At 36.2% G+C, this 13,758-nt stretch overlaps 1 protein-coding gene across 2 annotated transcripts in view; it reads left to right on the top strand.

The window, feature by feature from the left end:
- The window catches only part of LOC123705060 (neuronal PAS domain-containing protein 2-like), a 66,031-nt gene that overhangs the window by 48,705 nt on the left and 3,568 nt on the right, over positions 1-13,758 (top strand). The window contains exons 6-9 of one of the 2 annotated variants that reach the window (XM_045653632.1): positions 27-258; positions 2,613-2,866; positions 9,641-9,851; positions 12,713-13,363. In XM_045653632.1, the coding sequence (XP_045509588.1) occupies positions 27-258; positions 2,613-2,866; positions 9,641-9,851; positions 12,713-13,363 (1,348 nt within the window). The other variant, XM_045653633.1, reaches the window with a different exon arrangement.

Genomic DNA, 13,758 nt, shown 5'->3' with positions numbered 1-13,758 from the left:
ATTTCTCTAATATCTCATACACACAGGTATTCATCGGAATGGCTCGACCGACAACCGAAACGTTCATGACCGAAGGAGTGCTTGAGTCGTACAAGCTGGAATATCGCACACGACACTCTATCGATGGGGAAATTATACAATGCGAGCAACGCATTGCGCTCGTAACAGGGTACATGACGCACGAAGTGAGCGGTGTGAACGCAATGAACTTTATGCACCGCGATGACGTCAGATGGGTGATCATCGCTTTGCGGGAGAGTGAGTACTTCTTCATCTTTCGTTATGTTTGAATGTAAGTTTGTAACAGATTGTTTTAAACTCTATTTCGAATCACTTAAAACAGACAGAATAGATTTAATTCAAACTTTCTACACTTTGAGGATCGGTAATTGTACAAAATATAATTTACCTTATTTAGACTGTTTTTTACGTTAGGTACTTTAGTCGAGAAAATACCTACTAATTTTATGAGATGTACAGGTAAAAACTAGCCTCTGTCACCCCTGACTATCTCCAGACACAAAAAACCATAGTAAAGCAGCAGCAGTAACACTAGTAGCAATATAAATCACGTTGTTTCGTGTATATCCGGCCTTAAATACATAATTTTACACCTATACATCAGTCTAAACATGATATTACTCACTATTTGCCGATTTGCTTGTTTGCCGCTCTCATGAGACAATTATCAACTAGACAGATGTTCAAATACATAACGTGATAAATTGTTATCTTTGACATCAATAATCCACACCCCCTTGACATTGCACGGGTTTTGATGACATAAACGTATTTGACTACTTGGTTTAGTTGATAGTGTCTCTGCCTTCGAAGCCAGAAGTCGTTGGGTTCGATTCCCACACAGGTCAAATATTTGTGATGAATATCGATGTTTTATGAATTATATATTGTGTATGTTCACTGTTCAGCCATTTGGTTTCCATAACACAAGCGAAAAGCTTAGTATGGAATTAGATCGTGCCGTGTGTGAAAGATGCCCTGAAATATTTATTTATAAACCTTTTATAATGTCATGTCTTGATAATGTCATGTCTAGTCATATTTTTCTAATTCTTGGGCTAATTGTTTTTTAGCGTGTCGGTTATGTGTTTATTTCCACGATGTGATTAATGTGACATTAATAAGATCGATAACATAAACACCACTTACAGTATTGCTTTACAATTTAGCTTACAGTTTATAATCTACTAGCTGCTCCGCGCGGTTTCACCCCCGTGGCTCCACTCCTGTTGCCCGTAGCGTGATTAAATATAGCCTATAACCTTCCTCGATAAATGGGCTATCTAACACCGAAAGAATTTTTCAAATCGGACCAGTAGTTCCCAAGATTAGTGCGTTCAAACAAACAAACAAACTCTTCAGCTTTATAATATTAGTATAGATATTATTATGTATTTACACTGAAACTCAGTAACTAATGTAAGTGACTAACACCATCAACACAACAGACAAAACACTATCGGATTTCGCTTTTCCAACGTATCAAAGCTTTAATTGACTATTTCGTGCGTAATAGATTGTGTCCAGCGTAATTGATTTGCTGCAATTCGTCAATAAAATTCGTCATGACTCTGTTCAAACAATCTTTCAATAGGTGCACACATTTCGATACACAAATTTTAACGATATCGCAGTGATTTTCATTTATTTTCTATTGGATTTCATACAGTCCACGCAGTTTTTGAAAAAACAAAAAACAAACATCCGTTGTTTTTATTACAAGAAAATATAATGGATTGATAATTGGCAATATAGTTCTAATTAATTAATTAGTTGCCTTTTTTGCTTCGGATCGCTGTTAATTGACATTTTTACACTTTATTTGGTATTTTCTTGAAACGAATTAATAAGAACTAGCCTTTTTCAATAAAATGCAGAGGTGTAATAATTATCCGTTTCAAAAGAATTATTAAATCCGATTAAATTCTTGTTATGAAAAAGATTTATAATATTGCATTTTATAAAATATTTTCTCTTATACTGAGATTGAAGACAAAGTTCCTTGCAAATAGATTTTACTTGTGAAAGATAATTAAAATTTTGCGTTTTGAAATTAATAATGTTATTCAACGTAGAACGCTGGACGTAAAATATAAATTATAAAGTATCAAAGGTTCCTAAAATAGAAATATTTAACAAGAATATATTCTCTCAGGTATTACTAGGAAGTTGTGAACAATGCTTCAATTAAGTCTTGCGTAGGGTAGGGGCCTAAGCCCTAGAAAGGAACCAAACTTTGGTTATATAACGAACATTGCAGCCAGAAAAGAGCTAAAACTTATTATGCATTATTCAGGAAGAAGTCAAAGTCTTTTTTAATAAATTCATCTCCATATAAGAAGACTTCTTTATATAACGAAAATCCTTACAAAAGCATTATTATTAATTTATTATGTACTAATCGAGCTTAACACAACCCTTTTCCTTCTTTAAATATTCATAGTTTTAAGAGCGAATAATATATCTAAATGAATCCAGATTACCTGGATTCATCTCTCACATGTGTGCAAACGTTGTTAGAATCAACCAAGCTTTGATACATTCCACTATTCCACGAATTAGTATCTCAAAGGTTCCATTTAAATCCGCAGTGTACGATCAAAACCGTCTCTTCGGTGAATCCTGCTACCGCTTGATGACGAAGAATGGTCGTTTTATATACATGAGAACTAGAGGAAGATTAGACGTGGACAAAAGCACAAACGCAGTCACAAGTTTTGTTTGCACGAACACTCTTGTTAACGAAGAAGAGGGTAAACAGCTTATACGCCTAATGAAGAAGAGATTCAAACTGCTCGTGAACAACGGAGAGGATAGAGACACTGATGAAGATGAACCTTCCCAGGTATGTGTTTATCAAAAAACTTAAATGCAAAAAAAAATAGATCATAAGGAGGTATTTGAACTGGCGTAGTTCCCTGTACCGTGACAACCCCTAACCTATAGGTCACTCGCGATCCCACCTCAGCAATATATATGAAGTGAAACTTCTTTAGGCGCAATGACCCGTCCGATTAGGGCCCTTCTGGCCTCCTCCACTCAAGCGACAGCTCAAGCCGAGGTTCGTGGTCCCCGTCAAGGGGGGACGCCCTTGTGCATGTCGCTACCAGGGTGAACCTTCAGTTCACCCCCGCGTCCGCGTTAAAATGTAGAAGCCCTTCTGGCTAACATTGAGAAACACCTTACAAAAAAAAAGGCGCAATGAGAGTAAAATTCAAGGGTCGCGTTATGACAATACCGTCACGTCATAGAGTAAGGCGACGATTTTGCTATTCTGAATCTTGCTAAAGAAGTTTCACTTCTGACACGTGCGCTCGTTTCACGATTTTTTTCTTCCATTCTTTTGGTCTAGTGTGCCTTAGAAGACCAGTTTAGTTATTATTAAGGCAAAGCCAGGATTAAGGGCATTGTTTGCATTGTAACTATTAATTGTATTAATAGTAATGGCACGATTCGATCCAGTAACTGTCCACTAGATTTGATTGACGGTACAGTAAAGTCCGTACACATCGCAAAGCTTAAGTGGATATCTGCTTTTAGTTTCACACGAAGACTTAATTACGGTGTTAATCTTGTGAAAGCTTCTCAGCTAGTATCGGGAAACTGTGGGTTTAGACTTTTAAATTCTCAGAAATTGGGTTTACTGAAAATGAGATAGTCATATTCTTTATACAAGGAAACTAACTCGTTATAATGCAAATAAAAAGGTACATTACGGATCCGTTAAACTTAACAATTAAACCCTCTGTTCACAATACTAGGTTTGCAATGAAAAATAATATTAGGTAGTAAAACTCGCCTATGTAATTTTTAGTATTTACTGTACATTTCAGGATTACCAAAATTTAATAAAATTTCATTACGACTTTCTTGTATGACTCAACTAGGTTTTCATAGTAACTTCTAAAGAAAAGCCAATACATAATACAATATTTAAACCTAACTAGTCACCGATCGATAGATAGACCGATATAATTTACGTCTTTTCTTTAAGGTTACGCCAAAAAATATCGAACAGGTTAAAAATAATGCGCAATTTTAGTGATCGCCTGTGAAACAAGTATTAGCCGGTAGTAAGTCCAATAACTTCACCGTCGAAATTGAGCGGATCCAATTTAAATTTCAATGCGGTTCCCAAAAAGTGATAATTGCATTTGTTCCATGACCTCTATGCCTCGTTGTTAAGCTTCAGAGGTAGGAATCACTTGTTGAATATTTAATAACATATAACTTACTAGTCGCTCGTCCCGGCTCCTCACGTGTAAACCCGGAACAGAAACAACTAAAATATAGTATATGTTACTCATTATGCAATGTCCCGCAACATGTGCAATGTCCCGTAGTTTCAGAGCCTACTCATACAATCAAATCTTCTTTATAAAATAAATATCGATAGCAATAATTAACTATATCTGGGTAAATTATAATGTAAGTGCATCCCGATTTTTCTAATTTTTAAATTATCAAGGAACTAGTGGTCCGCCCCGGCTTCGCCCGTGGTACATATTATTATTTCGCAATAAAAGGTAGCATGTCCTTTCTCGGGTATCAAAATATCTCCATACCAAATTTCATGCAAATTGGTTCAGTAGCTTAGGCGTGATTGAGTAACAGACAGACAGACAGACAGAGTTACTTTCGCATTTATAATATTATAGTCCTTTTCAGCTATGATGATTCCTGTGACACTTCATCGTGTTCCGAATTACGTATTTTATGTTTAAAACGCCAAAAAAATTTTAGTGCATAATATTTTTATTTTATAGCGGCAATATTACCAAAAATATAAAAATGAAACATCTTAAGCTTATAAATCAAAAACAGTATTGTTTAGTATAATATAATGAAAAATAAAATAAAATAACACAAAAATATAATACATACGCAATTCGTGTACATGAAATGGATCGTTGAAAAATCATAGAGTTGGAAAATCATATAATCGGCGCCCATCTTGTGTTCGTTTGTCAATCGAGTCAATCGTATGTACGAGTGCGTCAGCCTTGTATACAAGTTGCATTTTTATATTGATACTTTACATAGTATTCTTTTATTGTTACTAATTGTTATTGTTGACTTTTTGTTGCTGTTGTTAGCTAAGTATCCTTAGTTAATTTTCGGCGAAATGCCGAAAAAACTAATTTTGGTACTTTATTCAAATCGATTTCATTTCCATATAAAATATTATCGATTAACGGAAACAATTGATATGATTTCAGTAAAGACATCTCTACACGTGTCAAAAATCGATGTGTCACAGGAATCATCTTAGGTGGAAAGGACTATAGTATGGATTTATAAGATAGTCATGTGTTGAAATGAAAAAAATACTTTTAGACCAAATTGTGTTTTCGCTTAATATTTTATCCGCGTGTTTAAGCGAGATGCAAAAGTTTAATTGCACAAACTACGAGTAGCTTAGATTAGATTGGAGAGCACGTACGGGTGCCTAAAGCCTTAACGAGTGTGTTTTTAAATTAAATTTCCAATTAACACAACATTTTGAACACAAACAATTACATTGTGGGCACTAGACAGTGGACACTAATTTCCGTGTATAGGAGCCTTTTAATTAACAGGATGGACCGGACTGACGTTTTTGGCTGACAGCGCTTTCGAAGATGGCATGATTATTATCGAACCTAATGATTCTAGAAAAATACAGAAGAAACGTGATTGTAAAAAAAAGCTAGTGCCAAATTAACCAAAAGATATTCAATATGGGCAAACTATACAGGCAAATTCACGTCATAAATGCGACTAATGATCATGCAGATGACGAATGCGGTCTATTCGATATATTCCAGTAAAATTATCTCCCTTAAGTACGCGCATTAATGTGTCTAATCTCAATAATTATATTACAAGTAGGTTATGTTTTCCTTTTCTTTTCTATTAAAGCTTATATCTATACAATATAAACTATAGACGTGGATATCAATTAATGTTTCAACTTACGAATACACGCCTCAGAAATCGGGAGAAAGCTCGAGCTCTAACAATAAAAAGTCTTACGTCAACTACAGGTACCTGGTACATGCTTACAAAAATTTTAACAGCTAGTGCGAATTATCTCTGCTTTTTTTAATTATTCTCCTTACTACATAGCGCAATTTCACAACATCGCGTCGCTGACAGTTCAAAATGTGAAATTCAGTAGAAGATCCATTCAAAGCCCTTCACGTGATAGGATGTCCGATGGTGGACAACAAAACCAACGTCGACACGTGACCTTACATCGAAATCGATTAAAAGTTACCTAACCGTAAACAATGTGGACATAGGCTAATTATCTCAAAGATACTTATCGAAAGGAATGTGCCGTCTTAGAGTTTATGCTTTATTAATCTTGTTTGTTTATGTATAGTTTAATTATTAATTGGGAAAATAAGAGGTAATTTTGTAACATTTTTATGTTGCTACCTAAAGAAATAAATAAATAGAGGATAATTAGAAGGATAACCAAACGGAGATAGATTTGATTATGTGTTCGTTACGACTTAAATTCGATTGTTTAATTTTCGTACCTATTCGAACATTAGTTACCTGTTCATTGAGTAACATTTTTTGTTTAATCCTGGGTAGACCCGGGCGAAGGCGGCGGACGCAGTTAGTAAGCAATGAAACATTACAAATGTATTAAATCTTTCCCAAAAATTCAAAATACTTAAGTAAAAATATGTCTAACACTATGTTTAAGTGGTAATGAAGAACAATTATTTATAATTAACCAAAATAAACATAAATTTAATAAAGTATATACATACATATTATAATTAAATTCTCTTCATGTTCATAAATATAAAAAATGTACGCAATTATAATATAACACTAAATTAAGAAAACTGACATTTTTATTTGGAATGATGGAAGCAGCCAGAAGTAGATATTTTCATCCAATAATACTGCTTCTCGGAAGACCATCCTCCGCATTCCTTTCACGGAAAATGTCATCTGGCCTGTAAACTTAAAATATGAATATGAGTGCAATATTGTTATCGATGGAATGATTGAATTTATTTTAAACCGCCCATCCACCCTATCAGCCCCATCCCACCGGAGTGCATCTCCGCCCAGACTCCACCGCGCGCAAGCGTAGCTCTACTTCTAGACTTAAAATATAACGTACATTCTGACTAAACTTTTCAGTGCATCAGGTTACTTTTCACTACTACGTCCTCTAATGTACACGCGCTGACAGTACGGCTCTCCAGCCTGGGACTTAGTTATCTGTCGTTCGTTGAGTGAATGCTCTGTGTAGTGACCGGTGGTACTGCTGTGCCTATTAACTATTGCGGCCAATTAAATTCGGTTTTCTAATCGTGCGGCCGGCAGCTGAACTTTTGGGTGAAACTGTGTAAGTTTTCAAACATAATTTATAGTTTTATAGAAATTTAATCGTAAAACAAAATAACTGTTTATATTTGCGGAAATCATTTCAGTTAAGTTTTTGGAATATATTTTAGAAAACCCGTGTTCAACTAAGGTTAAATAAGTTAGGGAAAGTGTGACAGCTTTTTAATTTCGCGCTTAAACTAGGCAGCGATTTAGCGAAATAGTAGCGCGGGATGTAACTTTTTTGCAAGGCGATTTAACTTAAAATAATATGTATTTTGGCAATAAAGCTTTGTTGGCAATAAAGCTTTTTTTCTTTCTTCTTTCTTTCTATTTTCTTGTATAAATGCGTTATTTTAAAATTATGTCGAATAAGTAAGAATGTATAGAAAATGTGATATTTAAATTGTAAGCGAAGTTTATAAAAGTTTTGAAACTCTTTTTTAAAGGACATATTGTTGTTGTTTTTCATCAAATCTCGGACACGTGAACTATCTAAACACGTGCTTGCTTTCTCTGTATAAAGACGTGCGAGTTCCCCGCGTTCAGGCCGACTGTTATTGAAACATTTAAGACAAGTTTAGTGCGCGATAGCGACGCGGACGCGACCGTGTTTCGCTCTTTTAACGGACAATTTCGGTAAAAAGTATTGTTTGTGAATACGATAGGTATTATTTTCTAATAATTGACGTCCTTCGCACGTTTAATTTTAAATTCTTCGTTTTAGTTAAAAGTTAGAAGGCGTGTTTTATTATTCATAGAAGAGTGTATACACCTTGTGTGCCTTTATAACTGGTGATTAGTTAAATTTATGTGAATAAAATATTCGCTTGCTTAACGCGCGGCTATACTTCGTTCACTGGTGTTACACGCTCAATCTTGTTAAGTTTAGGCCTACAGAGTATCAAGTTGCCTGGCAGAGTATCCATAAGAGGATATAATTCTGATTAAGTATAAGCACAGAATACATAATAGTAGCTAAACGCTACAGAACGGACACTCTCCGCCTCCCGCCAAAATTAAACACTTACCTCACCCCGCACGATCAGACATGTTATGGTACCCATTTCCCCGCAAGGACGATACCAACGACGTCTTTAGACGAAACGCAACGAAGATTGACAACATTAATCAAATTGACTTAAAGCAATTTTATTATTTTGGATTTGTGATTATCGTTTTTCGTAGAAAATGGTTAGATATTGTGCTGTTTACGGATGTATTTCATCAGAAAAACGCGAATTTTTTTTTACGCTAGTCACAAATGTGCCAACCATAAAGAGTTTACACACACATTTGCAGTCTCTACAGTGTGACTGTCAAAACTATAATTTTGTATGGAGTGTCCGGGGTGTGGTATAAGTTAACTTTGATATAACATAAGTAGTTTTGCATTTGTCACAGCCAACTAGCTAAATCAGCCGATCAATCAACAGCCGAGCCTATTTGAGGCCGTTTAATTAATGACCTATTCGATTCTACAATATTAAACTGCCTGACTAAACAAAAGAGGTTCCCTTCAGTTGTCATTGAAAAAGCGCAGTTCGCACGAGAGGTTCGCACTTGCCATTCACACGCAGCGTTCACATGCTACTTTTACACGCGTCGTTAACTCCCGGCGTTTACAATCAGCGTCAATAAAAGGCGTTTACAAGCAACGTTTACACGCGGCGTTTACACGCGGCGTTTACACGCAGCGTTTACACGCAGCGTTTACACGCAGCGTTTACACGCTCTACACGGTCGCAACTTCTTGATGATGGGCGCCGAATGGTGGAACGGGGACATAATTCATCATCCGGTGCGGAGAGAAAAAAGTGTTCCGTACACGCCGCTCCCCAGGAAGGTAGAGCGGGCGGCCTCCCGCCACAGTTCCAAGTCGCGTTGGGCCTGGAGATAGGCTGCCGCCGACGGGTCTGCGGTGGCGGTTCTACCGAATACCCGCGGCTCCGTCAATACAGCGGCAAGGCAGAATACAGTGGAGTTTAGTCAGTAGTTCCCTTCACTCTGCAGGGAAGTTAGTTCCCCCTTCCCCGAGCGCCCTGGGTATGCCTAAATGCATTCTCCACTATAAAAAAAGGCCGTCAATATAGAGAATATACAGACTAAGGCTCTTAAATGATTAAGCTAGTAAGCTGTGATGCATGTATTGCCTGCGGTATAAATCCAAAACTGATTATACATCTACAATTTTTTAACATAACTAGGTACATACTACATAGTCAATTAGTCAAATTCTAATTTTTCTTTTTTTTTTGACCATTTTTTTTTCTTTTGTTTGCAGGAGATAAGCGAAAAAAACATATCAGTTGAAGATCCAGCGCAACTTCAAGAAGTCATTTTGCATTTGGTTACCAACCTACCATCCCAAGATGACCTAGATAGCGATATAACCTCCCCCTCCAGTAGCGACTTCACTTCTCCCCGACTCTCTATTATTCCCCCAAAGAAAGATAGAATTGTCAATGCTATTTTGAAGAGTACTTTTGTTATAGGTAATTTGTCATTTTAGAACATGGCTCACAGAAGGCGTAGAGATGCAAACAGACCAGTGGCCGAAGACATTAATCAATTAATTGTTAATAGACCTATTACCAGATATTACGCGCAATCAATCAATAACTTAAACGAAAGTTTATCCGCTCATTTGCCTTCAACCAACGAACAGTATTCATGGAGCACGCCGCAAACAAATGTAACAGTTGTTGTCACTGTACATGATAATGCTCAGACATCTTCACGATCTAGTAAATCACAAATTAAAACTACTTCGACTGTAACTAGAGCGACAAAAACTCGAGTAAAAGCATCAGTTGCGCGTTCTGCAAAAATTAAAACTGCAACTACTTCAACTGCTACGTCTTCTTCGTCTGTACGCATCGATACGTCTTCTGTGAGTCAACTGACAGAAGACGATGCAGCGTCAACTGTAAATCAATCTAACTTTCTTAAATCGACTATAACTGTATCAACTATAAATCAGACAACATCTAGCGCGTCTGAAACAAACTTTGATGGAATTACATCAACCGTATCAATTCAAACAGAAAGCGCTACTACGTCACTTAGTAGTAATTCTTGGCTAACATGGCCAACGACCTCGATAATTCCACCGACCTCTCCCCTTGTTACAAGTTCAGATTCTGGGTCGTCTATAATTGATTCAGAATTGAATTTAGAAGTGAATCGCACGACACCTGCTACGACCGAAACACTGCTCATGGCTCAATCTTCATCGAGCAGTTTTTCTCCAATTACCCCCTTAGATACAGAATATTATAATTCTTCAGATTCCACAGAAGATATAATTCAGCCGTTTGCCAGAATGTGGCAGCCATTCCCCTGTGTGAATCAAACAACTACTGCTACAGTGCACACGACATCAACCGTAACCCGCACAACCACTCATCCATTAACATTTACTACTTATACAGATCACACGCAATCGACATCCTTCGCTACTAGTTCGCTAACCTCATTGAATGAATATTTATTTCCTTCGCCACACGAGACACATCCAAAGCCTCAAACTCATCAACCCGCCGCAAATCCAATCAGCCTGGCACCCACCGGATTCGCACCAGAATATATTTTGAAAGAAATCGAGTGCCGTCGCGTGGCGTGGACGACATCGATGAAAGCGATAGATAATCCCGACAGTTCTGACAATTCAGACAGCTATCTCATATTTACTGCTTTGAGAAATCATGATCCTACTGTTTCCCCAATTGTAAAAAAATGCAAATACCGTTGTAAAACTTCGAGTGAATGTTCCAAACACGATTCTTTACATGTATACGAATATACAGAGGATTCCATAAGTTATGGTAAAATTCCAATCTGCGTGCTAGATCCATTGTTAATTAGTAAATGTTGTTATTACATTTTTCAATTGCTTTATTGAATATTATTAATTATTATCAATAATTGCCAATATTTTCGGCCGTATCCCAGTTTTTGGTCTTACTGGAAATAATTTGCTCAACTAATCAGTTGTGTAAATTATCAGATTATTATTTTGGAGATGATTTCAATTTCAGTGAAAAATAGATAATGATCGAAATTTTTCTGTTATTTAAAATTTGGAAATATTTATAAGCATGCTAATTCTATCAAACTAAAATTAAGATAATATTCACAATTCTCCAAAATGATCTAGTAAGTCTGTTTATTGCAATGGTAACTGCCGTACGTAATATTGGTCAATGTCCTTCCTTCTTCGCTTGTAACGAGTATTATTTAGATAAATGTTCGCATTGAATGTAATCGCAATATGTCCCACCTTTCACTTTCGTTTGTCTTCGCTTGCGCATTTTTCTCTTTGTCTGGCTTAATCATTGTCAACGTGTTACCATTTTCACATCATCATTCAACTTTTAAGATTATTTTCATATCAACCATTTCATCCATTGTCTCTCACCACCGTTTCACTGCACGTTTCGCTATGAAACATAAAATCTGCATGAAAATATGTATCAAAGCGACATGTTAAGTAAACACACCAAAATACGTACCGAACACGACCAATCCGCAAAATAATTTGTCCAAGAATTATAGTTATTGTTAATATTGATGTAATTGTATCAAAAGTTGTTTCAGGTTATATTATAAAATTGGAAACAGTAAAGTCAGCTACAATTTTTAACAATAGCTAACGTGAATTAACGTGAATGTTTAATGATAATAAATACGGATTATGGTCGATACGACAATATTTTGTCCAAGTTTCATAAATAACGGTATCAATTTTGATGTTTAAGTAGTTAAATGTTAAATGTTTAGTGTTTTTATTTTATTTTGTTTATTTTTTATCATCAATCAATGTTGCCTGTGGAGGAATATTGTCATAAAATATGTTGATCCTATATTATGCCTATTGCCTCGAGCGATTAAACTCATTTAAGTATTCGCTTTTGAAGTATTATGACAATGTTCTGTTTACACCAAATTACTCATATAAATGTTTTCCCAAAAGCAATTCAAGGAAAGAAGGCAGCATGAACTTCATTTTAAAGATTAGTTAATAATTTATTAATAAGATACTCAGAACTATGAACAGTAAACATTATGCATACATCTGTTTTACTGATCGATATTATTTAGGGACAAGTAGTTGATCAACCTTCTGTGTCCTGCCAGACCGGGGCATTTTTTTCTTCGTCTCCACCGGGAATCGAACCCAGGACCAAGGAGATGGTCAAATTAAAGTAACACTCTATCACTCTATATTCTCTTTATAATTAAAAAAAATCTCTCACCTAATGAATAAATTGTTTCGAATCAGTAATCATTTATTAAACACAAATTCCTTTTCGACTTCTACAAGTTAAATGTTTTAATGGTTTACATGTTTCAGGCAACAAATCACCTCAACCGTATGAGGGTGTAAAAGCGAGAAAGAATAGGTTATTGGCAGAAAAGGCCCTCAAGAGCGAAAGGCCTTTCCAAACCGTGGGCCAATCAGACTCTGTTTTACAATCAGTGGTCCAAGAAGAACCTGTTTACCAATCCGTGGGTCAAAAAGATCCTGTTTACAAATCCGTTGGCCAAGAAGATCCTGTTTACCAAACCGTTAGCCAAGAAGGCCCTGTTTACCTAGACGTTGGTCAAGCAGTCCCTGTTTTCCAAACCGTTGGTCAAACAGACTCTGTTTCTCAATCTGTGTGTCAAGCAGACCCTCTTTTCCAATCCGTGGGTCAAGTAGACCCTGTTTTCCAATCCGTGGGCCAAGAAAACCCAGTTTTTCAATCTCTGTGTCAAGCAGACCCTGTTTTCCAATCCGTGGGTCAAGCAGACCCTGTAGTAGGGTCTCCCATTGTCTCTGTAGAGAGTCCGATTGAACCGGAACCAGGGCCAAGTGGCATTTGTGGGGTCAGACGACACCGCGAGGACTCTGAAGAGGAACCAGCTCCGAAAATTGTAAAAATAGAAGACGATTCCGAAGGGACTAATATCAATGAAATACTACGCCTAAATCAAGACGATCAATTGAAAATTGCTGAATTGGGTAAGATACTTGCTACTGTGTCCAACATTGATATTTAACATTTATTTAATAACTTTCCATATTTTATCTTAACTTGCATTATTCAATTGCGCTAAAATGCGAAAGTTTAAATTTGATATGCAACGCAATTTGTTTGTTTTTTGGAGATAGCATAATTTAACTTTAATTTGAAGGTTCACTTATACATTATTAAATTTACATAATATTTACAAATCAATGGACAATGAACAGATCCCTGTTAACGTTTTGTTTTCTGTTTTAGCCCGCGATAGGGATTTTGTAGTAATTATTGACTTTATATACAACCTGCCTAACAAAGTATGGCAGGTCAGATTGTACTTATACGTATATGGTTGTCAGCCTTTGCTTTTATTTGTCTTTTAATTTATAATTAT

This window comes from Colias croceus, chromosome Z, assembly GCF_905220415.1.
Source record: "Colias croceus chromosome Z, ilColCroc2.1".
Classification (NCBI taxonomy): Eukaryota; Metazoa; Arthropoda; class Insecta; order Lepidoptera; family Pieridae; genus Colias; species Colias croceus.
Note: the sequence above shows the minus strand (reverse complement) of the source record. Positions and strands in the feature narration are given on the sequence as shown.